Source organism: Scyliorhinus canicula, chromosome 18 (genome assembly GCF_902713615.1).
Source record: "Scyliorhinus canicula chromosome 18, sScyCan1.1, whole genome shotgun sequence".
Lineage (NCBI taxonomy): Eukaryota > Metazoa > Chordata > Chondrichthyes > Carcharhiniformes > Scyliorhinidae > Scyliorhinus > Scyliorhinus canicula.
The window spans coordinates 69905954-69932901 of NC_052163.1; the positions used below are offsets into that span (position 1 = coordinate 69905954).

Consider the following 26948-nt stretch of genomic DNA (forward strand, 5'->3'; position numbering starts at 1 on the left):
CCCCTTCCCTTCTGAGCAACAGGGACAGACTCCGTGCCAGAGGCCCGTACCCCATGGCTTACCCCTGGTAAGTCCCCCCCCCCCCCTCCCCCCACAAGTATCCAAAACGGTATACTTGTTACTCAGGGGAACGACCGCAGGGGGTCCCTGCACTGACTGCTTCTTCCCAGTCCCTCTTACAGTTACCCATCTATCTCCAGTCTTTGGTGTAACTACTTCCCTGAAGCTCCTATCTATAACCCCCTCTGCCTCCCGAGTGATCCAAAGTTCATCCAGCTCAAGCTCCAGGTCCCGAACACGGTTTTTGAGGAGCTGGAATTGGGTGCACTTCCCACAGATGAAATCAGCAGGGACACTGACGGCGTCCCTCACCTCAAACATTCTGCAGGAGGAGCATTGTACTGCCTTCCCTGACATCACCTCTAGATTTAAAAAGAAAAAGAAAGGAAGAGCTTACCTGATAGTCCCTCAAACCCTGCTGCCGCTGAAAGGTAAGCAAATTTAATGGCACTCACTCACCTTCACGACAGGCCCCTGCTCCCGCTTCCCAACCACCGTGGGGTGGGGGGGTTGGTTAAAGGAGGAGGTAGGGTGGGAAACACTCACAAAGTGTTTCGGGTTTAACTGTCACTTGCCAACAGCCCCTCCACAAACCACCTTCAACTTAGGCTGACCGCACTGCACGTATGCAAATTTCCCCAGAACAGCTGATCAGTAGCTCTGCTCTGCTGCCCTCTGCTGGATGCTTGCCTTCACTCAAACTCCTTGGTTCTCCTTCACAGGTTCACCTTCAACTTAGGCTGACCGCACTGAACGTATGCAAATTTCCCCAGAACAGCTGATCAGTAGCTCTGCTCTGCTGCCCTCTGCTGGATGCTTGCCTTCACTCAAACTCCTTGGGTCTCCTTCGCAGGTTCACCTTCAACTTAGGCTGACCGCACTGCATGTATGCAAATTTCCCCAGAACAGCTGATCAGTAGCTCTGCTCTGCTGCCCTCTGCTGGATGCTTGCCTTCACTCAAACTCCTTGGGTCTCCTTCGCAGGTTCACCTTCAACTTAGGCTGACCGCACTGCACGTATGCAAATTTCCCCAGAACAGCTGATCAGTAGCTCTGCTCTGCTGCCCTCTGCTGGATGCTTGCCTTCACTCAAACTCCTTGGGTCTCCTTCGCAGGTTCACCTTCAACTTAGGCTGACCGCACTGAACGTATGCAAATTTCCCCAGAACAGCTGATCAGTAGCTCTGCTCTGCTGCCCTCTGCTGGAACCAAGAATTCTATTAGGTTTGTAAGACATGACCTTCCCTGCACAATACCATGCTGCCTATCACTGATAAGACTATTTTCTTACAGTTGTGAATAGATCCTATCCCTCAGTATCTTCTCCAACAGTTTGCCTACCACTGACGTCAAGCTCACAGGTCTATAATTCCCTGGGTTATCCCTGCTACCCTTCTTCAACAAAGGGACAACATTAGCAATTCTCCAGCCCTCCGGGACCTCACCCGTGCTCAAGGATGCTGCAAAGATGTCTGTTAAGGCCCCAGCTATTTCAACCCTCGCTTCCCTCAGTAACCTGGGATAGGTCCCATCCGGTCCTGGGGACTTGTCCACCTTAATGTCTTTTAGAATACCCAGTTCTTCCCCCTTCCGTATGACAACTTGACCTAGAGTATTTAAACATCCATCCCTAACCTCAACATGCGTCATGTCCCTCTCCTTGGTGAATACCGATGCAAAGTACTCATTAAGAATCTCACCCATTTCCTCTGACTCCACGCATAAATTCCCTCTTTTGTCTTTGAGTGGGCCAATCCTTTCTCTAGTTACCCTCTTGCTCCTTACATACGAATAAAAGGCTTTGGGATTTTCCTTAACCCTGTTAGCCAAAGATATTTCATGACCCCTTTTAGCCCTCTTTATTGCGCGTTTGAGATTCGTCCTACTTTCCCGATATTCCTCCAAAGCTTCATCAGTTTTGACTTGCCTCGATCCTATCTATGCTTCCTTTTTCATCTTAGCTCGTCTCACAATTTCACCCGTCATCTATGTTTCCCTAATCTTGCCATTTCTATCTTTCATTTTCACAGGAACATGCCTGTCCTGCACTCTAATCAACCTTTCCTTAAAAGACTCCCACATTTCAAATGTGGATTTACCCTAAAACAGCTGCTCCCAATCCACATTCCCTAGCTCCTGCTGAATTTTCCTTTCGGACCACTCTTGTCCTTGTCCATGAGTATTCTAAAACTTACGGAATTGTGATCGCTATTCCCAAAGTAATCACCGACTGAAACGTCAACCACCTGGCCGGGATCATTCCCCAATACCGGGTCCAGTATGGCCCCTTCCCGAGTTGGACTATTTACATACTGCTCTAAAAAACTTTCCTGGATGCTCCTTACAAACTCTGCTCCATCTACGCCTCCAACACTACACGAATCCCATTCAATGTTGGGGAAGTTAAAATCTCCCATCACAATCACCCTATTGCCCCTACATTTTTCTATAATCTGTCTGCATATTTGTACCTCTACATCATGCTCGCTTTTGGGAGGTCTGTAGTAAAGTCCCAACAATGTTCCTGCACCCTTCCTATTTCTCAGCTCCCCCATATTGCATCAGTGCTCGAATCCTCCATCGTGCCCTCGTTAATCACAGCTGTGATATCATCTCTGACGAGTAATGTAACTCCTCCACCCCTTCTACCTCCCTCTCTATCCCTCCTGAAGCATCTACACCCTGGGATATTCAGTTGCCAGTCCTGCCCTTCCTTCAACCAAGTCTCAGTAATACCAATAACATCATATTCCCAGGTACTGATCCAAGCCCTAAGTTCATCTGCCTTACCTGCTACACTTCTCGCATTAAAACAAATGCACCTCAGACCACCTGTCCCTTTGCGTTCATCATCTCTTCCCTGTCTACTCTTCCCCTTAGTCACATTGAGTTTATTGTCTCGTACCTTACTGGCTTTAGTTGCTGCTTCTTTACTGATCTCTAACTTCCTAATCTGGTTCCCATCTCCCTGCCACATTAGTTTAAAACCTCCCCAACAGTGTTAGCAAAAGCACCCCCTAGGACAATGGTTCCAGTTCTGCCCAGGTGTAGACCATCCGGTTTGTAATGGTCCCACCGCCCCCAGAACCGGTTCCAATGTCCCAAAAATCTGAACCCTTCCCTCCTGCACTGTCTCTCAAGCCACGTATTAATTCTGACTATTCTTGAATTTCTACTCTGACTGTCCCGTGGCACTGGTAGCAATCCTGAGATTACTACCTGTGAGGTCCTACTTTTTAACTTATCTCCTAACTCCCAAAATTCTGATTGTCGGACCTCATCCCTGTTTTTACCTATATCGTTGGTGCCTATATGCACCACGACAACTGGCTGTTCACCCTCCCCCTTTAGTATGTCCTGCAGCCGATCGGAGACATCCCTGACCTGAGCACCCGGGAGGCAACATACCATTCGGGAGTCTCGTTTTGGACCACCGAAACGTCTGTCTACTCCCGTTACGATTGAATCCCCTATGACTGTAGCCCTGCCAGTCTTTTTCCCGCCCTTCTGTGCAGCAGAGCCAGCCATGGTGCCATGAGCCTGGCTACTACTGCCTTCCCCTGGTGAGTCATCTCCCCCAACAGTATCCAAAACGGTATATCTGTATACGAAACGGTATACCAAACCGCAGAGGACACCTGCACAGCCTTCCTGCTCTATCTCTCCTTTTGTTCACCTATCTGCCTCACCAATCCTAATCTGCGGTGTGACCAACTCACTGAACGTGCTATCCACGACCTCCTCAGCATCACGGATGCTCCAAAGTGAGTCCATCCGCAGCCCCATAGCCGTCATGCGGTCTAACAGGAGCTGCAGCTGGACACACTTCCCGCACATGAAGGAGTCAGGGGCATCGGCCGCGTCCCTGAACTCCCACATTGAGCACGAGGAGCATAACACGGGTTTGGGATCTCCTGCCATTTTTATACTTTACCTTAACTGATTAAAAATATAATATCAAATAATGAATAAGTGAAAGGAATAAAGATTTTACTTACCAATCACAATACTTACCAACACACGAAGAGGTAAATCTCTCCCAGCTACTGCTATTTGGAGCACTTTCCTTACCAGCCAATCAGGTCACTGCTTTGCTGTGATGTCACTCTTCAAATTTATCCCCAAAGACCCTGTGGCCGCTGTTTAACCAGCGAAGCAGCTAGTTTAAATACTCACTGCTCGAATCTGTAGCTCTGCCCACTCTCAACAGCTGAATTCCCGCCGATAAGACTCAAATCCGCAAAGCAGCTAGTTTAAGGGCACGATTCTCTTCTTTTTTTTCAGTTTTTTGGACATTGGAACCGGTTCTGGGGGCAGTGGGACCATTACAAATCGGATGGCCTACACCTGGGCAGGACTGGAACCAATGTCTTTGGGGGTGCTTTTGCTAACACTGTTGGGGAGGTTTTAAACTAATGTGGCAGGGGGATGGGAACCAGATTAGGAAGTTAGAGGTCAGTAAAGAGGCAGCAACTAAAGCCAGTAAGGTACGAGATAATAATCTCATTCTGACTAAGGGGAAGAGTAGACAGGGAAGGGATGATGGACGCAAAGGGCCAGGTGGTCTGAGGTGCATTTGTTTTAATTCGAGAAGTGTAGGAGGTAAGGAAGTTGAATTTAGGGCTTGGATTAGTTCCTGGGAATATGATGTCATTGATATTACTGAGACTTGGTTGAGGGAAGGGCATGATTGGCAACTAAATATCCCAGGGTATAGATACTTCAGGAGGGATAGAGAGGGAGGTAAAAGGGGTGGAGGAGCTGGAATACTGGTCAGAAATTAAGGAGGGCAATATGGATGATTGGAGCACAGAGACAATGTGGGTAGAGCTAAGAAATAGGAAGGGTGCAGTAACATGGTTGGGACTTTACTACAGGCCTCCCAAAAGTGAGCGTGAAGTAGAGGTACAAATATTATCGAAAAATGTAGGAGCAATAGGGTGGTCGTGATGGGAGCTGTTATTTTTCCCCAACTTTGAATCAGACTCATGTAGTGTTGGAGCCTTCGATGGAGCAGAATTTGTAAAGAGCATCCAGGAGAGTTTTTTATAGCAGTATGTAAATAGTCCAACTCGGGAAGGGGCCATACTGGACCCGGTATTGGGGAATGATCCCGGCCAGGTGGTTGACGTTTCAGTCGGTGATTACTTTGGGAATAGCGATCACAATTCCGTAAGTTTTAGAATAATCATGGACAAAGATGAGAGTGGTCCTAAAGGAGGAGTGCTAAACTGGGGAAAGACCATGTATAACAAAATTCGGCAGGAGCTCGTGAATGTGGATTGGGAGCAGCTGTTTAAGGGTAAATCCACATTTGAAATGTGGGAGTCTTTTAAGGAAAGGTTGATTAGAGTACAAGACAGACATGTCCCTGTGAAAATGAGGGATAGAAATGGCAAGATTAGGGAACCATGGATGACGGGTGGAATTGTGAGACTAGCTAAGATGAAAAAGGAAGCATACATAAGATCTAGGCGACTTAGATCTGATGAAGCTTTGGAGGAATATCGGGAAAGTTGGACAAATCTCAAACGCGCAATAAAGAGGGCTAAAAGGGGTCATGAAATATCTTTGGCTAACAGAGTTAAGGAAAATCCCAAAGCCTTTTATTTGTATATAAGGAGCAAGAGGGTAACTAGAGAAAGGATTGACTCAAAGACAAAAGAGGGAATTTATGCATGGAGTCAGAGGAAATGGGTGAGATTCTTAATGAGTACTTTGCATCGGTATTCACCAAGGAGAGGGACATGACGCATTTTGAGGTTAGGGATAGATGTTTGATTACCCGAGGTCAAGTCGGCATGAGGAAGGGGGAAGTTTTGGGTATTCTAAAAGGCATTAAGGTGGACAAGTCCCTAGGTCTGGATGGTATCTATACCAGGTTACTTAGGGAAGCGTGAGTTGAAATAGCTGGGGCCTTAACAGATATCTTTGCAACATCCTTGAGCGCGGGTGAGGTCCCGGAGGACTGGAGAATTGCTAATGTTGTCCCTTTGTTTAAGAAGGGTAGCAGGGATAATCCAGGGAATTATAGACCTGTGAGCTTGACGTCAGTGGTCGGCAAACTGTTGGAGAAGATACTGAGGGATGGGATCTATTCACATTTGGAAGAAAATAGACTTATCAGTGATAGGCAGCATAATTTTGTGCAGGGAACATCATGTCTTACAAATTGAATAGAATTCTTTGAGGAAGTGACAAAGTTAATTGATGAGGGAAGGGCTGTAGATGTCATATACATGAACTTCAGTGAGGCGTTTGATAAAGTTTCCAATGGCAGGTTGTTGGAAAAAGTGAAGTCACATGCGGTTCAGGGTGTACTAGCTAGATGGATAAAGAACTGGCTGGGCAACAGGAGACAGAGAGTAGTGGTGGAAGGGAGTGTCTCAAAATGGAGAAAGGTGACAAGTGGTGTTCCACAGGGATCCGTGCTCGGACCACTGTTGTTTGTGAGATACATAAATTATCTGGAGTAAGGTATAGGTGGTCTGATTAGCAAGTTTGCAGATGATACTAAGATTGGTGGAGTTGCAGATAGCGAGGAGGACTGTCAGAGAAGTAGCAGATGGAGTTCAATCCAGGCAAATGCGAGCTGATGCATTTTGGAAGATCCAATTCAAGAACGGACTATATGGCCAATGGAAGAGTCCTGGGGAAAATTGATGTACAGAGAGATCTGGGAATTCAGGTCCATTGTACCCTGAAGGTGGCAACGCAGGTTGATAGAGTGGTCAAGAAAGCATACAGCATGCTTGCCTTCATCGGACGGGATGTTGAGTACAATGGTCGGCAGGTCATGTTACAGTTGTATAGGACTTTGGTTAGGCCACATTTGGAATACTGCGTGCAGTTCTGGTCGCCACATTACCAGAAGGATGTGGATGCTTTAGAGAGGGTGCAGAGGAGGTTAACCAAGATGTTGCCTGGTATGGAGGTTGCTAGCTATGAAGAAAGGTTGAGTAGATTAGGATTGTTTTCGTTGGAAAGACGGAGGTTGAGGGGGGACCTGATTGAGGTCTACAAAATTATGATAAGTATGGATAGGGTGGATCGCAACAAGCTATGGGGGGTGTCAATTACAAGGGGGGTCACGATTTCATGGTGAGAGGGGGAAAGTTTAACGGAGATGTGTGTGGAAAGTTTTTTACGCAGATGGTGGTGGGTGCCTGGAAAGCTTTGCCAGCAGAGGTGGTAGTAGCGGGCACGATAGTTTCATTTAAGATGCATCTAGACAGATATATGAATGGGCGGGGAACAGAGGGAAGTAGATGCTTAGAAAATAGGCAACAGGTTTAGATCAGCGCAGGCTGGGAGGGCCGAAGGGCCTGTTCGTGTGCTGTAATTTTCTTTGTTTTTTGTTCTAATCATCTCTCCTTCATAACGTGGTCAAATCTACTGCCATCAACATCCTGGGGGTCACTGTAGACAAGAAACTGATCATCCCTACCCATACAACTACACTGGCTACAAGGGCAAGTTGAAGGCTGGGAATTCTGGGGAAACTAATTCACTTCCTGACTCTCCAAAGCTGTTCCATGATCAACAAGGAACAAGTCAGGAATATGATGGAATACTATTCACTTGCCTGGATGAGTGCAGCTCCAACAGCACTCAAGAAATTCAGTAGTGAGGGAGCTTTACTCTTTATCTAAGCTCATGCTGTACCTGTCCTAGTAGTAAAGAACAAAGAACAAAGAAAAGTACAGCACAGGAACAGGCCCTTCGGCCCTCCAAGCCTGCGCCAACCATGCTTCCCGTCTAAACTAAAATCTTCTACACATCCGGGGTCCGTATTCCTCTATTCCCATCCTATTCATGTATTTGTCAAGATGCCCCTTGTATCGTCCCTGCTTCCACCACCTCCTCCAGCAGCGAGTTCCAGGCACCCACTACCCTCTGTGTAAAAAACTTGCCTCGTACATCTCCTCTAAACCTTGCCCCTCGCGCCTTAAACCTGTGCCCCCGGGTAATTGACCCTCTACCCTGGGAAAAAGTCTCTGACTATCCACTCTGTCTGTGCCCCTCATAATTTTGTAGACCTCTATCAGGTCGCCCCTCAACCGCCTTTGTTCCAGTGCGAACAAACCAAGTTTATTCAACCTCTACTCTTAGCTAATGCCCTTCATACCAGGCAACATCCTGGTAATTTTCTTTTTCCTCCACATCCTTCTGGTAGTGTGGCGACCAGAATTGAACACTATACTCCAAGTGTGGCCTAACTAGGGTTCTACACAGCTGCAACATGACTTGCCAATTTTTATACTCAATACCCTGGCCAATGAAGACAAGCATGCCAAATGCCTTCTTGACTACCTTCTCCACCTGTGTTGCCCCTTTCAGTGACCTGTGGACTTGTACACCAAGATCTCTCTGACTGTCAATACGCTTGAGGGTTCTACCATTCACTGCATATTCCCTACCTGCATTAGCCCTTTCAAAATGCATTTCCTCACATTTGTCCGGGTTAAACTCCATCTGCCATCTCGCCGCCCAAGTCTCCAAACGATCTAAATCCTGCTGTATCCTGACATTCCTCATCGCTATCCGCATTTCTACCAACCTTTGTGTCGTCTGCAAACGTACTAATCAGACCAGTTATATTTCCCTCCAAATCATTTATATATACTACGAACAGCAAAGGTCCCAACAGTACTCCCTGCGGAACACCACAAGTCACATCCCTCCAATCAGAAAAGCACCCTTCCATTGCTTCTATGACCAAGCCAGTTCTGTATCCATCTTGGCAGCTCACCTCTGATCCCGTGTGACTTCACCTTTGGTACCAGTCTGCCATGAAGGACCTTGTCAAAGGCCTTACTGAAGTCCATATAGACAACATCCACTGCCCTACCTTCATCAATCATCTTTGTCACCTCCGCAAAAAACTCTATCAAGTCAGTGAGACATGACTTCCCCTTCACAAAACCGTGCTGCCTCTCGCTAATACGTCCATTTGCTTCCAAATGGTAGTAGATCCTGTCTCGAAGAATTCTCCCCAGTAATTTCCCTTCCACTGACGTAAGACTCACCGGCCCTGGATTATCCCGCCACCCTTCTTAAACAAAGGGTAGCAAGGATAATCCAGGGAACTACAGGTGTGTTGTAAGGGTTCTCCTGTTTACTCCCTTAAATTCTTTTTTTATTTTTTTGCGATTACCATTTTGATCCATGTATGAGTAATAGACTTGTGACTTTGATGCATCCTGTATCTTTAAGGAAAGGAGCTTGCAGATTGCCTGTGACTTTAAATTCAAGCAGAGGATTGCAGCAGCAGGGGACATTAGTGATGACTCAAATTGATGGACTTGGCTAGTGGCCAATGAATTGGCTCAGATTCCTGTGCCCTGCCCGTTGGTGATTGGTTCTGGCCTCACTGACATGTTTCTCAGAGTCACAAGGCTGGTTTTCTAGTGTTAACTATGGTTATAGAACATAGAACATAGAACACTACAGCGCAGTACGGGCCCTTCGGCCCTCGATGTTGCGCCGACCTGTGAAACCATCTGAAGCCTATCTGACCTACACTATTCCATTTTCATCCATATGTCTATCCAGTGACCACTTAAATGCCCTTAAAGTTGGCGAGTCTACTACTGTTGCAGGCAGGGCGTTCCACACCCCTACTACTCTCTGAGTAAAGAAACTGCCTCTGACATCTGTCCTATATCTATCAACCCTCAATTTAAAGCTATGTCCCCTCGTGTTGGTCATCACCATCCGAGGAAAAAGACTCTCACTGTCCACCCTATCTAACCCTCTGACTATCTTATAGGTCTCTATTAAGTCACCTCTCAGCCTTCTCCTCTCTAACGAAAACAACCTCAATTCCCTGAGCCTTTCCTCGTAAGACCTTCCCTCCATACCAGGCAACATCCTAGTAAATCTCCTCTGAACCCGTTCCAAAGCTTCCACATTCTTCCTATAATGTGGTGACCAGAACTACACGCAGTACTCCAGGTGCGGCCGCACCAGAGTTATGTACAGCTGCAGCATGACCTTGTGGTTCCGAAACTCAATCCCCCTGCTTATAAAGGCGAGCACACCATATGCCTTCTTAACAGCCCTATTAACCTGGGTGGCAACTTTCAGGGATTTATGTACCTGGATGCCGAGATCTCTCTGTTCATCTACACTACCAAGAATCTTGCCATTAGCCCAGTACTCTGCATTCCTGTTACTCCTTCCAAAGTGAACCACCTCACACTTTTCCACATTAAACTCCATCTGCCACCTCTCAGCCCAGCTCTGCAGCTTATCTATGTCCCTCTGTATCCTATAACATCCTTCAGCACTATCCACAACTCCACCGACCTTCGTGTCATCTGCAAATTTACTAACCCATCCTTCTAAACCCTCTTCCAGGTCATTTATAAAAATGACAAACAGCAGTGGCCCCAAAACAGATCCTTGCGGTACACCACTAGTAACTGAACTCCAGGATGAACATTTGCCATCAACCACCACCCTCTGTCTTCTTTCAGCTAGCCAATTACTGATCCAAACCGCTAAATCACCTTCAATTCCATACTTCCTTATTTTCTGCAATAGCCTACCGTGGGGAACCTTATCAAACGCCTTACTGAAATCCACATACACCACATCAACAGCTTTACCCTGATCCACCTGTTCAGTCACCTTCTCAAAAAACTCAATAAGGTTTGTGAGGCATGACCTACCCTTCACAAAACCGTGTTGACTATCGCTAATCAACTTGTTCTTTTCAAGATGATCATAAACCCTATCTCTTATAACATTTTCCAACATTTTACCCACAACCGAAGTAAGGCTCACAGGTCTATAATTACCAGGGTTGTCTCTACTCCCCTTCTTGAACAAGGGGACAACATTTGCTATCCTCCAGTCTTCCGGCACTATTCCTGTCGACAAAGACGACATAAAGATCAAGGACAAAGGCTCTGCAATCTCCTCCCTGGCTTCCCAGAGAATCCTAGGATAAATCCCATCTGGCCCAGGGGACTTATCTATTTTTGACATTTTCTAAAATTGCTAACACCACCTCCTTTTGAACTTCAATTCCATCTAGCCTGGTCGACTGAACCTGAGTGTTCTCCTCGACAACATTGTCTTTCTCCAGTGTAAACACTGACGAAAAATATCCATTTAATGCTTCCCCTATCTCCTCTGATTCCACACACAACTTTCCACTACTATCCTTGATTGGCCCAAATCTTACACTAGTCATTCTTTTGTTCCTGATATACCTATAGAAAGCCTTAGGGTTTTCCTTGATCCTATCCGCCAACGACTTTTCGTGTCCTCTCCTCGCTCTTCTTAACTCTCCCTTTAGGTCCTTCCTGGCTAACTTGTAACTCTCAAGTGCCCTAACTGAGCCTTCCTGTCTCATCCTAACATAAGCCTTCTTCTTCCTCTTGACAAGTGCTTCAACTTCCTTAGTAAACCACGGTTCCCTTGCTCGACAACTTCCTCCCTGCCTGACAGGTACATACTTATCAAGGACACGCAGTAGCTGTTCCTTGAAAAATCTCCACATTTCGATTGTACCCATCCCCTGCAGTTTCCTTCCCCATCCTATACATCCTAAATCTTGCCGAATAGCATCATAATTGCCTTACCCCCAGCTATAATTCTTGCCTTGCGGTATATACCTATCCCTGCCCATTGATTAGATTAGAATTAGAACAGTACAGCACAGAACAGGCCCTTCGGCCCTCGATGTTGTGCCGAGCAATGATCACCCTACTTAAACCCACGTAACCCGTATACCCGTAACCCAACAATCCCCCCATTAACCTTACACTACGGGCAATTTAGCATGGCCAATCTACCTAACCCGCACATCTTTGGACTGTGGGAGGAAACCGGAGCACCCGGAGGAAACCCACGCACACACGGGGAGGACGTGCAGACTCCACACAGACAGTGACCCAGCCGGGAATCGAACCTGGGACCCTGGAGCTGTGAAGCATTGATGCTAACCACCATGCTACCGTGAGGTCCCCTAAAGTAAACATAACCGAGTTGTGATCACTATCACCAAAGTGCTCACCTACATCTAAATCTAACACCTGGCCGGGTTCATTACCCAGTACCAAATCCAATGTGGCCTCGCCCCTTGTTGGCCTGTCTACATACTGTGTCAGAAAACCCTCCTGCACACACTGCACAAAAACTGACCCATCTATAGTACTCGAACTATAGTATTTCCAGTCAATATTTGGAAAGTTAAAGTCCCCCATAACAACTACCCTGTTACTCTCTCTCCTGTCAAGAATCATCTTTGCAATCCTTTCCTCTACATCTCTGGAACTATTCGGAGGTCTATAGACAACTCCCAACAGGGTGACCTCTCCTCTACTGTTCCTAACCTCGGCCCATAGTGCCTCAGTAGACAAGTCCTCAAGCGTCCTTTCTACCGCCGTAATACTTTCCTTGATTAACAATGCCACACCCCCCCCCTCTTTTACCATCTTCTCTGTTCTTACAGAAACATCTAAATCCTGGAACCTGCAACAACCATTCCTGTCCCTGCTCTACCCATGTCTCCGAAATCGCCACAACATCGAGATCCCAGGTACCAACCCATGCTGCAAGCTCACCCACCTTATTCCGGATGCTCCTGGCGTTGAAGTAGACACACTTCAAACCAGCGTCCTGCTTGCCGGTGCCCTCTTTCGAACTTTTAACCCTATCCCTGACCTCACTACTCTCAGCATCCTGTACACTGGGACTACAATTTAGGTTCCCATCCCCCTGCTGAATTACTTTAAACCCCCCCGAAGAGCACTAGCAAATCTCCCCCCCAGGATATTGGTACCCCTCTGGTTCAGGTGAAGACCATCCTGTTTGTAGAGGTCCCACCTACCCCAGAATGAGCCCCAATTATCCAGGAAACCAAAACCCTCCCTCCTGCACCATCCCTGTAGCCACGTGTTCAACTCCTCTCTCTCCTTATTTCTCACTTCGCTAGCACGTGGCACGGGTAACAACCCAGAGATAACAACTCTGTTTGTTCTAGCTCTCAGCTTCCACCCTAGCTCCCTGAATTTCTGTCTCAAATCCCCATCTCTCTTCCTACCTATGTCGTTGGTACCTATGTGGACCACGACTTGGGGCTGCTCCCCCTCCCCCTTAAGGATCCCAAAAACACGATCAGAGACATCACGAACCCGGCACCTGGGAGGCAACACACCAACCGTGAGTCTCTTTCGTTCCCACAGAACCTCCTGTCTGTTCCTCTAACTATGGAGTCCCCAATGACAAGTGCTCTGTTCCTCTTCTCCCTTCCCTTCTGAGCAACAGGGACAGACTCTGTGCCAGAGACCTGCGCCCTGTCGCCAGGTTCTGAAGCCTGAATGGAGGAGTTCAAATACCCTCTCTCAACGATCTTATGAATTCTCTCCAGAAATCCAGTGTAAGAGCTCTCTCTCGATCCAAAAAATGTTGATGTGAAGCCGAAAACCAGAAAATGATAACTCTCTGTGAAGAAAATAAGCTAATGTCCAAGCAGGGACCAGAATCTGATAACACTCTCTCAGAACAGGCTGTTGTGGAGCCACAGGCCACTCCTGGAAAGGCTGTGAGAAAGATATACTGCCGAGCTGCAAAGAAGATCATTACATGCTTACTTACTTTCAGAGACTTTAAACCAGACGCATACTGTGAAGAGAGTGCACTGAAGAACTCATCATCGGCATGCGCGCTGTGTGTTTCTCTTCCGCTTCCACCATGGTGGAGGCCGTGGCGGTAGCGGAGGAGAAAGAGTGCCCCCAGGGCACTGGCCCGTACCCTGACCGGGGGGCCCCGATCGGGGGGGCCCCGATCGTGGGCCTGGCCACCGTGGGGGCACCCCCCGTGGTCCGATTGCCCCGCGGCCCCCCCCCCCCCCCCCAGGACCCCGGGGGCCCAGTCGCGCCGCCGATCCCACAGCCACCAGAGGTGGTTCAAACCTCGGCGGCGGGAGAGGCCTCCCAGCGGCGGGACTTCGGCTGGGCCTCGCCGATCGGAGTGGCGTGATTCCCGCCCCCGCCACTTTCCGGGTGGCGGAGAATCTCTGCCAAGGCGGGGGCGGGATTTTTGGCGGCCCCAGGCGATTCTCCGACCCTGCTGGGGGTCGGAGAATTTCGCCCCTGGTGACTGTAATTATTGGTAAGCCAAGGGCCAAGGATTTGGCATATTTTATTAAGAATTATTGGTCAGTCCTCTTGTATTGTGACTCTGGGGCACATAGGGCTAGAACCGACCGCACACTTGCCCAGGGTGGCATATTAGTGTTTAACAGTGACAGTGTCGAGGGATTTTACTCTGTATTTAACCCCATGCTTTACCTGCACTGGGAGTGTTTGATGGGGATAGGGGGAATTTTACTCTGTATCTAACCCCGTTCTGTTCCTGTCTTAGGAGTGTTTGATGGGGACAGTGTAGAGGAAGTTTTACCCTGTACCTAGCCCCTTCCTGCACCTGTCCTGGGAGTTTTTGATGTGTAAAGTGTATAGTGAGCTTTACTCTATATCTAACCCTCTGCTGTATCAGCTCTGGATGTGTTTGATGGGGACAGTCTGCAGTGCAATTATTTGTTCTGAAAAATATTGAGAAGAGGTTGTGGTGGTATGATGTGCATAGCTGTCTGCCATTGGTGCAGAACACCGGCTGACCATTGGCCCTGGTCGGTCATATGCCTCTCGACCGATTGGTCGAGACCAGTCAAGTGACGGCTCTCCGATTGGTCGACTGGCTGAGTTAACCACGCCTCCATACCGAGGTATAAATAGTCAGAACGCCTGGCGGTCGTCCATTTTATTGTCGTCGACCGCCGGGCTAAGTTCTAGCTTATTAAAGCCTAACTTTTGTATAGCAACTCGTCTCTCGTGCAATTGATGGCTCATCAGAGGTCTCTAATACGAGTGTCCATGACTGGTTGGAAACTGACCTGTTGCTTTCAATGTCTCAGGGGCCGGGTGGTTGGGACCTCCATCTCCCACTATCTACTGGAGAAGTCCAGGCTTGTTTTTCAGGTAAGTGTATTCATGGGTATTCCCCAAGTGACATTGTGTTTGTGTGAATTTGAGTTGAATTATGTTGTATTAATTGATGGATTTCTGTGAGTTAGTTACTGTTGGTTCTTTGATGTTTAAGGCACGTAATGAGCGTAATTACCATGTGTTTTACGAGTTGCTGGCTGGCCTGGATGAGGAGCAGAAACAGGAGCTGAACCTACAGGAGCCAGAGACATACTTCTATATCAACCAGGTGGGATTGTCCCCTCTGCTCTCAACTATTAGTATACTGCAAAGATCGATCATGCAAGGTCAGTGAGCACAGGGATAATGGGTGCAAGTTAGGACATGGACAACAAAGGCTTATATATCTTCTGCTCAAAAGCTCATCCATGTCTTTGTTATCTTTAGACTTGACTAAAACCATTTCTTGGTCAGTCCCCCACTCTCTGTAAACTTTATCCCTGCCAGAAGATGTGTCAGGTGGGGAGCATATGCACAAGGTATCACACTGGTGTGGGACAGACTGGATGGACCCAGAACAAAGCATAGAATTCCAACAGCACAGAAGAGGCCATTCAGCCCATCGAGTCTGCACCGACCCTCTGAAAGAGCCCCCTGTCGAGGCCCAGAGAGAGAGAACAGTACAGCACAGAACAGGCCCTTCAGCCCTCGATGTTGTGCCGAGCAATGATCACCCTACTCAAACCCACGTATCCACCCTAAACCCAACAACCCCCCCTTTACTTTTTAGGAAACTACGGGCAATTTAGCATGGCCAATCCACCTAACCCGCACATCTTTGGACTATGGGAGGAAACCGGAGCACCCGGAGGAAACCCACGCACACACGGGGAGGACGTGCAGACTCCACACAGACAGTGACCCAGCCAGGAATCGAACCTGGGACCCTGGAGCTGTGAAGCTTTTATGCTAGCCACCATGCGACCTTGCTGCCCACTCGTCCATCCACTCCCCACCACCATCCCCATAACCCCACTTAACCTGTACATCCCTGGACACTAAGTGGCAACTAGCCATGGCCAATCCACCTAACTTGCACATCCCTGGACACTAAGGGGCAACTAGGCATGGCCAATCCACCAACCTGCGCATTCCTGGACACTAAGGGGCAACTAGCCATGGCCAATCCACCTAACCTGCACATCCCTGGACACTAAGGGGCAACTAAGCATGGCCAATCCACCTAACCTGCACATCCCTGGACACTAAGGGGCAACTAGCCATGGCCAATCCACCTAACCTGCACATTCCTGGACACTAAGGGGCAACTAGGCATGGCCAATCCACCAACCTGCGCATCCCTGGACACTAAGGGGCAACGAGGAATGGCCAATCCACCTAACCTACACGTATTTGTGGGAGGAAAGCGAAGCACCCGGAGGAAATCAATGCAGACACTGGGAGAAAGAGCAAATTCCACACAGTCACCCAAGGCTGGAATTGAACCCGGGTCCCCGGGTCCCTGGCGCTGTGAGGCAGCAATGCGAACCATTGTGCCACTGTGCTGCCCTGACCTGTTGAACATTTTTTTTAGATTTTTGGGTCTTTGGATGATAATAATTACTTGAGGCATAAAACAGGTGTTCTAAGACAGCTAGATTACACCATTCTTCTGACAATGCACCAATCCTGAACTTTATCTCTGCTTCTTGGGCAGGGCGGAGCATGTGAGATCACTGGCAAACATGAGCATGAAGACTTTCTGTGTTTGTTGGGTTCTCTGGGAAGAATCGGGCTGGTGGAGGACCAATTGATAACAGTGTGGTCCATCTTGTCCTCCGTTTTGCAGCTTGGCAATGTCTGCTTCACATCCTATGAGGTAGGTCAAACACATTTAAACTCCCATCTTAGTGTGCAATCGCATTACAACTGCACCAATATCTAACTTGTATTTCCTTGTAAATACCCATGTGATATTTCTAGATTTCTAACAAGAGGATCTGTTAGAAATATGTAATATATTGTGTAATATATGATACATTAAAAAGACTTGCATTTATATAGCACCTTACACAACCTCAGGATTCCACAAAATATTTTACAGCCAATTAAATACTTTTGACATGTTCAAAATGTGGGAGCCAATTTGTGTCCAGCAATCCCCCATAAATAGCAACGTGATAATAACTGGATAATCCATTTCTGTGATGGCTAGGAGGCAGGGGAGAATTACCCTGACTTCCTCGAGTAGTACTGTGGGAACTTTATGTTCAGGCATGCCTTGGTTCAATGTCTCATTTGAAAAACAACGGGCTGGATTCTTGTCCCGCCACATTTCTGTTTCACCCCGCCGGCGAGATGCTCCGTTACAGCAAGTGGTCAATGGGGTTTCCCATTGTGGGGCAGCCCCACGCCATCGGGAAAAAGGCAAAATGGAGCATCCCGCAGGTGGAGAATGGGGGTGGTGGGGGGGACACAGTGGGGATGGGGGGACACAGTGGGGGTGGTGTTGGGGGCATAGTGGGGGTGTTGGGGACACAGTGGGGGTGGGGGGACACAGTGGGGGTGGGGGGACACAGTGGGGGTGGTGTTGGGGACACAGTGGGGGTGGGGGGACACAGTGGGGGTGGGGGGACACAGTGGGGGTGGTGTTGGGGACACAGTGGGGGTGGTGGGGGGCACAGTGGGGGTGGTGGGGGGCACAGTGGGGGTGGTGTTGGGGGCACAGTGGGGGTGGTGTTGGGGGCACAGTGGGGGTGGTGGGGGGGACACAGTGGGGGTGGGGGGGGACATAGTGGGGGTGGTGTTGGGGACACAGTGGGGGTGGGAGGGACATAGTGGGGGTGGGGGGGGACATAGTGGGGGTGTTGGGGACAGTGGGGGTGGTGGGGAGACACAGTGGGGGTGGTGTTGGGGGCACAGTGGGGGTGGGGGGGGCACAGTGGGGGTGGTGGTGGGACCCAGTGGGGGTGGGGGGGACACAGTGGTGGTGGGGGGGACACAGTGGGGGTGTTGGGGACACAGTGGGGGTGTTGGGGACACAGTGGGGGTGGTGGGGTCACAGTGGGGGTGGTGTTGGGCCACAGTGGGGGTTGTGGGGGGGACACAGTGGGGGTGTTGGGGACACAGTGGGGTTGGGTGGGACAGTGGGGATGGGGGGGACACAGTGGGGGTGGGGGGACACAATGGGGATGTTGGGGTCACAGTGGGGGTGGTGTTGGGTTCACAGAGGGGGTGGGGGGTACACAGTAGGGGTGGTGTTGGGGTCACAGTGGGGGTGGGGGGCACAGTGGGGGTGTTGGGGACACAGTGGGGGTGTTGGGGACACAGTGGGGGTGGTGTTGGGGGCACAGTGGGGGCGTGGGGGACACAGGGGGGTGGTGTTTGGGACACAGTGGGGGTGTGGGGGACACAGTGGGGGTGGGGGAACACAGTGGGGGTGGTGTTTGGGACCCAGTGGGGGTGTGGGGGACGCAGTGGGAGTGTTGGGGGAGACAGTGGGGTGGTGGGGACACAGTGGGGGTGGGTAGGGACACAGTGGGGGTGGTGTTGGGGACACAGTGGGGGTGGTGTTGGGGACACAGTGGGGGTGGTGGGGGAACACAGTGGGGGTGTGGGGACACAGTGGGGTGGTGTTGGGGGCACAGTGGGGGTGTTGGGGGCACAGGGGGGGGTTTGGGGGCACAGGGGGGTGTTGGGGGCACAGTGGGGGTGGTGGGAGGGACAGTGGGGGTGGTGGGGGGACAGAGGGGATGGTGGGGGGGACACAATGGGGGTGGGGGGGACACAGTGGGGGTGTTGGGGACACAGTGGGGGTGAGGGGGACAGTGGGGGTGGGGGGGACACAATGGGGGTGGGGGGGACACAGTGGGGTGTTGGGGACACAGTGGGGGTGAGGGGGACAGTGGGGGTGGGGGGGGGACACAGTGGGGGTGGGGGGGACACAGTGGGGGTGTTGGGGTCACAGTGGGGGTGGCGTTGGGGGCACAGTGGTGGTGGGGGGACACAGTGGAGGTGGGGGAGACACAGTAGGGGTGGTGTTGGGGTCACAGTGGGGGTGGGGGGCACAGTGGGGGTGTGGGGGGCACAGTGGGGGTGTTGGGGGACACAGAGCGGGTGTTGGGGACACAGTAGGGGTGGTGTTGGGGACACAGTGGGGGTGTTGGGGGACACAGAGCGGGTGTTGGGGACACAGTGGGGGTGGTGTTGGGGACACAGTGGGGGTGGTGTTGGGGACACAGTGGGGGTGGTGTTGGGGACACAGTGGGGGTGGTGTTGGGGACACAGTGGGGGTGGGGGACACAGTGGGGGTGGGGGGGACACAGTGGGGGTGGTGGGGTCACAGTGGGGGTTGTGTTGGGCCACAGTGGGGGTTGTGGGGGACACAGTGGGGGTGTTGGGGACACAGTGGGGTGGGGGGGACACAGTGGGGGTGGGGGGACACAATGGGGGTGTTGGGGTCACAGTGGGGGTGGTGTTGGGGGCACAGTGGTGGTGAGGGGACACAGAGGGGGTGTTGGGGTCACAGTGGGGGTGGGGGGCACAGTGGGGGTGTTGGGGGACACAGTGGGGGTGGTGGGGGACACAATGGGGGTGGTGGGGGGACACAGTGGGGGCGTGGGGGACACAGTGGGAGTGTTGGGGAGACAGTGGGGGTGGTGGGGACACAGTGGGGGTGGTGTTGGGGGCACAGTGGGTGTGTTGGGGGCACAGGGGGGGGGGTTTGGGGGCACAGGGAGGTGTTGGGGGCACAGTGGGGGTGTTGGGGGGACACAGTGGGGGTGGTGTTGGGTGCACAGTGGGGGTGGTGGAGGACACAATGGGGGTGTTGGGGGACACAGTGGGGGTGGTGGTGGGGGCACAGTGGGGGTGTTGGGGGCACAGTGGGGGTGGTGTTGGGGGCACAGTGGGGTGTTGGGGGCACAGTGGGGTGGTGTGGGGGCACAGTGGGGGTGTTGGGGGCACAGTGGGGGTGGTGGGGGCACAGTGGGGGTGTTGGGGGACACAGTAGGGGTGTTGGGGGACACAGTGGGGTGTGGGGGCACAGTGGGGTGTTGGGGACACAGTGGGGGGGGTGTTGGGGGACACAGTGGGGGTGTTGGGGCACAGTGGGGGTGTTGGGGGACACAGTGGGGGTGGTGTTGGGGGAACAGTGGGGGTGTTGGGGACACAGTGGGGGTGGGGGGGACATGTTGGGGACACAGTGGGGGTGTGGGGGCACAGTGGGGGTGTTGGGGACACAGTGGGGGTGTGGGGGCACAGTGGGGGTGGTGGGGGGACACAGTGGGGTGTTGGGGGCACAGTGGGGGGTTTGGGGGCACAGGGGTTGGGGGCACAGTGGGGGTGGTGTGGGGGCACAGTGGGGGTGGTGTTGGGGGCACAGTGGGGGTGGTGTGGGGGCACAGTGGGGTGGTGGGGGGCACAGTGGGGGTGTTGGGGGACACAGTGGGGGTGTTGGGGGCACAGTGGGGGTGGTGGGGACACAGTGGGGGTGTTGGGGGCACAGTGGGGGTGGTGGGGGACACAGTGGGGGTGTGGGGGGCACAGTGGGGGGGTTGGGGGACACAGTGGGGGTGTTGGGGGACAGTGGGGGTGTGGGTGGGACACAGTGGGGGTGTTGGGGACACAGTGGGGGTGTTGGGGACACAGTGGGGGTGTTGGGGACACAGTGGGGGTGTTGGGGGACACAGTGGGGGTTGTTGGGGGCACAGTGGGGGGTTGGGGGACACAGTGGGGGTGGTGGGGGACACAGTGGGGGTGGGTTGGGGACACAGTGGGGGTGTTGGGGGCACAGTGGGGGTGTGGGGGACACAGTGGGGGTGGTTGGGGCACAGTGGGGGTGGTGTTGGGGTCACAGTGGGGGTGTTGGACACAGTGGGGGTGGTGGGGGGGACACAGTGGGGATGTTGTGGACACAGTGGGGGTGGTGTTGGGGGCAAAGTGGGGGTGGTGTTTGGGACACAGTGGGGGTGGTGGGGGGACACAGTGGGGGTGGTGTTGGGGTCACAGTGGGGGTTGTGGGACACAGTGGGGGTGGTGTTTGGGACACAGTGGGGGTGGTGGGGGGACACAGTGTGGGTGTTGGGGGCACAGTGGGGGTGTTGGGGGCACAGTGGGGGTGTTGGGGGACACAGTGGGGTGTGTGGGGGACACAGTGGGGGTGTTGGGGGACAGTGGGGGTGTTGGGGGAGACAGTGGGGGTGGTGGGGACACAGTGGGGGGTGGGGGAGACAGTGGGGGGTGGGGACACAGTGGGGGTGGGGGGCACAGTGGGGGTGTTGGGGGCACAGTGGTGGTGGTGGGGGGACACAGTGGGGGGGGGGGACACAGTGGGGGTGTTGGGGCACAGTGGGGTGGTGGGGGGACACAGTGGGGGTATTGGGGCACAGGGGGGTGGTGTTGGGTGCACAGTGAGGGTGGTGGGGGCACAGGGGGGGTTGGGGCACAGTGGGGGTGGTGGGGGGACACAGTGGGGGTGTTGGGTGCACAGTGAGGTGGTGGGGGCACAGGGGGGTGTTGGGGGCACAGTGGGGGTGGTGGGGGGACACAGTGGGGGTGGTGTTGGGTGCACAGTGAGGGTGGTGGGGGCACAGGGGGGTGTTGGGGCACAGTGGGGGTGGTGGGGGCACAGGGGGGTGTTGGGGCACAGTGGGGGTGGTGGGGGTCACAGTGGGGGTGTTGGGTGCACAGTGAGGGTGGTGGGGGCACAGGGGGGTGTTGTGGGCACAGTGGGGGGGACCAGTGGGGGTTTGGGGGCACAGTGGGGGTGTTGGGGGCACAGTGGGGGTGGGAGGACACAGTGGGGGTGGTGTTGGGTGCACAGTGGGGGTGTTGGGGCACAGTGGGGGTGGGGGACACAGTGGGGGTGTTTGGGGCACAGTGGGGTGGTGTTGGGGGCACAGTGGGGGTGTTGGGGGCACAGTGGGGGTGTTGGGGGACACAGTGGGGTGGTGTTGGGGGCACAGTGGGGGTGTTGGGGGGCACAGTGGGGGTGGTGTTGGGGGCACAGTGGGGGTGGTTGGGGGACACAGTGGGGGTGTGGGGGGCACAGTGGGGGTGTTGGGGACACAGTGGGGTGTTGTGGGGACACAGTGGGGGTGTTGGGTGACACAGTGGGGTGTTGGGGACACAGTGGGGGTGTTGGGGGCACAGTGGGGTGTTGTGGGGGACACAGGGGGCTGTTGGGGGACACAGTGGGGGTGTTGGGGGCACAGGGGGGGGTGTTGGGGGACACAGTGGGGGTGGTTGGGGGCACAGGGGGGGTGGTGTGGGCACAGTGGGGTGTGGGGCACAGTGGGGGTGTTGGGGGCACAGTGGGGGTGTTGGGGGCACAGTGGGGGTGGGGGGACACAGTGGGGGTGGTGTTGGGGACTCAGTGGGGGTGGTGTGGGCACAGTGGGGGTGGTGTGGGCACAGTGTGGGTGGGGGGGACACAGTGGGGGTGGTGGGGGGCACAGTGGGGGTGGTGTTGGGGTCACAGTGGGGGTGGTGTTGGGGGAACAATGGGGGTGGTGTTGGGGTCATAGTGGGGGTGCTGGGGGGACACAGTGAGGGTGTTGGGGACAAAGTGGGGTTGGGGTGGGACAGTGGGAGGGACACAGTGGGGGTGTTGGGGGACACAGTGGGGGTGTTGGGGGACACAGTGGGGGTGCAGGGGTGACACAGTGGGGGTGTTGGGGGACACAGTGGGGGTGGTGGGGGGACACAATGGGGGTGGTGGGGGACACAGTGGGGGTGTTGGGGGGACACAGTGGGGGTGTTGGGGACACAGTGGGGGTGTTGGGGGCACAGTGGGAGTGTTGTGGGACACAGTGGGGCTGTTGCGGGCACAGGGGGGTGTTGGGGGCACAGTGGGGGTGTTGGGGGACACAGAGGGGGTGGGGGGGACACAGTAGGGGTGGTGTTGGGGTCACAGTGGGGGTGGGGGACACAATGGGGGTGTTGGGGGCACAGTGGGGGTGTTGGGGACACAGTGGGGGTGTTGGGGACACAGTGGGGGTGGTGTTGGGGGCACAGTGGGGGCGTGGGGGACACAGTGGGAGTGTTGGGGGAGACAGTGGGGGTGGGTGGGGACGCAGTGGGGGTGGTGTTGGGGACACAGTGGTGGTGGTGGGGGGACACAGTTGGGGTGGGGGGACACAGTGGGGGTGTGGGGACACAGTGGGGGTGTGGGGACACAGTGGGGGTGTTGGGGGCACAGTGGGGGTGTTGGGGGACACAGTGGGGGTGTTGGGGGCACAGTGGGGGTGTTGGGGGACACAGTGGGGGTGTTGGGGGCACAGTGGGGGTGTTGGGGGCACAGTGGGGGTGTTGGGGGACACAATGGGTGTGTTGGGGGCACAGTGGGGGTGTTGGGGGCACAGTGGGGGTGGTGGAGGACACAATGGGGGTGTTGGGGGCACAGTGGGGGTGTTGGGGGACACCGTGGGGGTGTTGGGGGACACCGTGGGGGTGTTGGGGGCACAGTGGGGGTGTTGGGGCACAGTGGGGGTGTTGGGGGCACAGTGGGGGTGTTGGGGGCACAGTGGGGTGGTGTTGGGGGCACAGTGGGGGTGTTGGGGACACAGTGGGGTTGTTGGGGGACACAGTGGGGGTGTTGGGGGCACAGTGGGGGTGGTTGGGACACAGTGGGGGTGGTGGGGGACACAGTGGGGTTGGGGGAACACAGTGGGGGTGTTGGGGGAACAGGGGGGTGTTGAGGGCACATTGGGGGTGGTGGGGGTCACAGTGGGGGTGGTGGGGGGACACTGTGGGGGTGGTGTTGGGGGCACAGGGGTGGTGTTGGGTGCACAGTGAGGGTGGTGGGGGCACAGGGGGGGTGTTGTGGGCACAGTGGGGGGGGACACAGTTTGGGTGTTGGGGGCACAGTGGGGGTGTTGGGGGCACAGTGGGGGTGGGAGGACACAGTGGGGGTGGTGTTGGGGACTCAGGGGGGGTGGTGTGGGCACAGTGGGGTGGTGTGGGCACAGTGTGGGTGGGGGGGGACACAGTGGGGGTGGTGGGGGGGACACAATGGGGTGTTGGGGGTGCACAGTGGGGTGGTGTTGGGGGCACAGTGGGGGTGGTGTTGGGGTCACAGTGGGGGTGGTGGGGGGACACAGTGAGGGTGTTGGGACACAGTGGGGTGGGTGGGACAGTGGGAGGGACACAGTGGGGGTGTTTGGGGGACACAGTGGGGGTGTTGGGGACACAGTGGGGGTGGTGGGGGGACACAATGGGGGTGGTGGGGGGACACAGTGGGGGTGGTGGGGGGACACAGTGGGGTGGTGTTGGGGACACAGTGGGGGTGTTGTGGACACAGTGGGGGTGGTGGGGGGGACACAGTGGGGGTGTTGTGGACACAGTGGGGGTGGTGTTGGGGGCAAAGTGGGGGTGGTGTTTGGGACACAGTGGGGGTGGTGGGGGGACACAGTGGGGGTGGTGTTGGGGTCACAGTGGGGGTGTTGGGGTCACAGTGGGGTGGTGTTTGGGACACAGTGGGGGTGGTGGGGGGACACAGTGTGGGTGTTGGGGGCACAGTGGGGGTGTTGGGGGCACAGTGGGGGTGTTTGGGGGACACAGTGGGGGTGGTGTGGGGGACACAGTGGGGGTGTTGGGGGAGACAGTGGGGGTGTTGGGGGAGACAGTGGGGGTGGTGGTGGGGACACAGTGGGGGTGTTGGGGGAGACAGTGGGGGTGGTGGGGACACAGTGGGGGTGGGGGGACACAGTGGGGGTGTTGGGGGCACAGTGGTGGTGGTGGGGGGGACACAGTGGGGGTGGGGGACACAGTGGGGGTGTTGGGGGCACAGTGGTGGTGGTGGGGGGGACACAGTGGGGGTATTGGGGGCACAGGGGGGTGTTGAGGGCACATTGGGGGTGGTGGGGGTCACAGTGGGGGTGGTGTTGGGTGCACAGTGAGGGTGGTGGGGGCACAGGGGGGGTGTTGGGGGCACAGTGGGGGTGGTGGGGGGACACAGTGGGGTTGGTTTTGGGTGCACAGTGAGGGTGGTGGGGGCACAGGGGGGTGTTGGGGGCACAGTGGGGGTGGTGGGGGGGACACAGTGGGGGTGATTTTGGGTGCACAGTGAGGGTGGTGGGGGCACAGGGGGGTGTTGGGGGCACAGTGAGGGTGGTGGGGGCACAGGGGGGGTGTTGGGGGCACAGTGGGGGTGGTGGGGGTCACAGTGGGGGTGGTGTTGGGTGCACAGTGAGGGTGGTGGGGGCACAGGGGGGGTGTTGTGGGCACAGTGGGGGGGACACAGTGGGGGTGTTGGGGGCACAGTGGGGGTGTTGGGGGCACAGTGGGGGTGGGAGGACACAGTGGGGGTGTTGGGGGGACACAGTGGGGGTGGTGTTGGGGGCACAGTGGGGGTGGTGGGGGGGACACAGTGGGGGTGTTGGGGGCACAGTGGGGGTGGTGTTGGGGGCACAGTGGGGGTGTTGGGGGCACAGTGGGGGTGTTGGGGGGACACAGTGGGGGTGGTGTTGGGTGCACAGTGGGGATGTTGGGGACACAGTGGGGGTGTTGTGGGGACACAGTGGGGCTGTTGGGGGCACAGTGGGGGTGTTGGGGGCACAGTGGGGGTGTTGGGGGCACAGTGGGGGTGTTGGGGGGACACAGTGGGGTGGTGTTGGGGGCCACAGTGGGGGTGGTTGGGGGGACACAGTGGGGGTGTTGGGGGCACAGTGGGGTGTTGGGGACACAGTGGGGGTGTTGGGGGACACAGTGGGGTGTTGGTGCACAGTGGGGTGTTGGGGACACAGTGGGGGTGTTGGGGGCACAGTGGGGGTGTTGTGGGACACAGTGGGGCTGTTGGGGGCACAGGGGGGTGTTGGGGGCACAGGGGGGTGTTGTGGGACACAGTGGGGGTGGTGGGGCAAAGGGGGGGTGTGTGTGGCACAGTGGGGGGGACACAGTGGGGGTGTTGGGGGCACAGTGGGGGTTGTTGGGGGCACAGTGGGGGTGGGAGGACACAGTGAGGGTGGTGTTGGGGACTCAGTGGGGGTGGTGTGGGCACAGTGGTGGTGGTGTGGGCACAGTGTGGGTGGGGGGACACAGTGGGGGTGGTGGGGGGGGCACAGTGGGGTGGGTTGGGGTCACAGTGGGGTGGTGTTGGGGGAACAATGGGGGTGGTGTTGGGTCACAGTGGGGGTGGTGGGGGGACACAGTGAGGGTGTTGGGGACAAAGTGGGGTTGGGTGGGACAGTGGGAGGGACACAGTGGGGGTGTTGGGGACACAGTGGGGTGTTGGGGGACACAGTGGGGGTGTTGGGGGACACAGTGGGGGTGCAGGGGTGACACAGTGGGGGTGTTGGGGACACAGTGGGGGGGTGGGGGGACACAATGGGGGTGGTGGGGGGATACAGTGTGGGTGTTGGGGGCACACTGGGGGTGGTGTTGGGGGCACAGTGGGGGTGTTGGGGACACAGTGGGGGTGTTGGGGGGACACAGTGGGGGTGTTGGGGACACAGTGGGGGTGTTGGCGGCACAGTGCGAGTGTTGTGGGACACAGTGGGGCTGTTGGGGGCACAGGGGGGTGTTGGGGGCACAGTGGGGGTGTTGGGGGACACAGAGGGGGTGGGGGGGACACAGTCGGGGTGGTGTTGGGGTCACAGTGGGGGTGGGGGACACAATGGGGGTGTTGGGGGCACAGTGGGGGTGTTGGGGACACAGTGGGGGTGTTGGGGACACAGTGGGGGTGGTGTTGGGGCACAGTGCGGGCGTGGGGGACACAGTGGGAGTGTTGGGGGAGACAGTGGGGGTGGGTGGGGACACAGTGGGGGTGGTGTTGGGGACACAGTGGTGGTGGTGGGGGGACACAGTTGGGGTGGGGGGGACACAGTGGGGGTGTGGGGACACAGTGGGGGTGTGGGGACACAGTGGGGCTGTTGGGGGCACAGTGGGGGTGTTGGGGGACACAGTGGGGGTGTTGGGGGCACAGTGGGGGTGTTGGGGGACACAATGGGG

The 26948-nt window shown here is 55.0% G+C and overlaps 1 protein-coding gene across 1 annotated transcript in view; it reads left to right on the top strand.

Moving 5' to 3' along the window:
* Positions 1–26948, top strand: part of myo15b (myosin XVB) — a 709406-nt gene that overhangs the window by 65149 nt on the left and 617309 nt on the right. The window contains exons 8-10 of the mRNA XM_038776546.1: positions 14990–15053; positions 15175–15288; positions 16717–16878. Coding sequence (XP_038632474.1) covers positions 14990–15053; positions 15175–15288; positions 16717–16878 — 340 coding nt within the window. The remainder of the gene's footprint in view (positions 1–14989; positions 15054–15174; positions 15289–16716; positions 16879–26948) is intronic.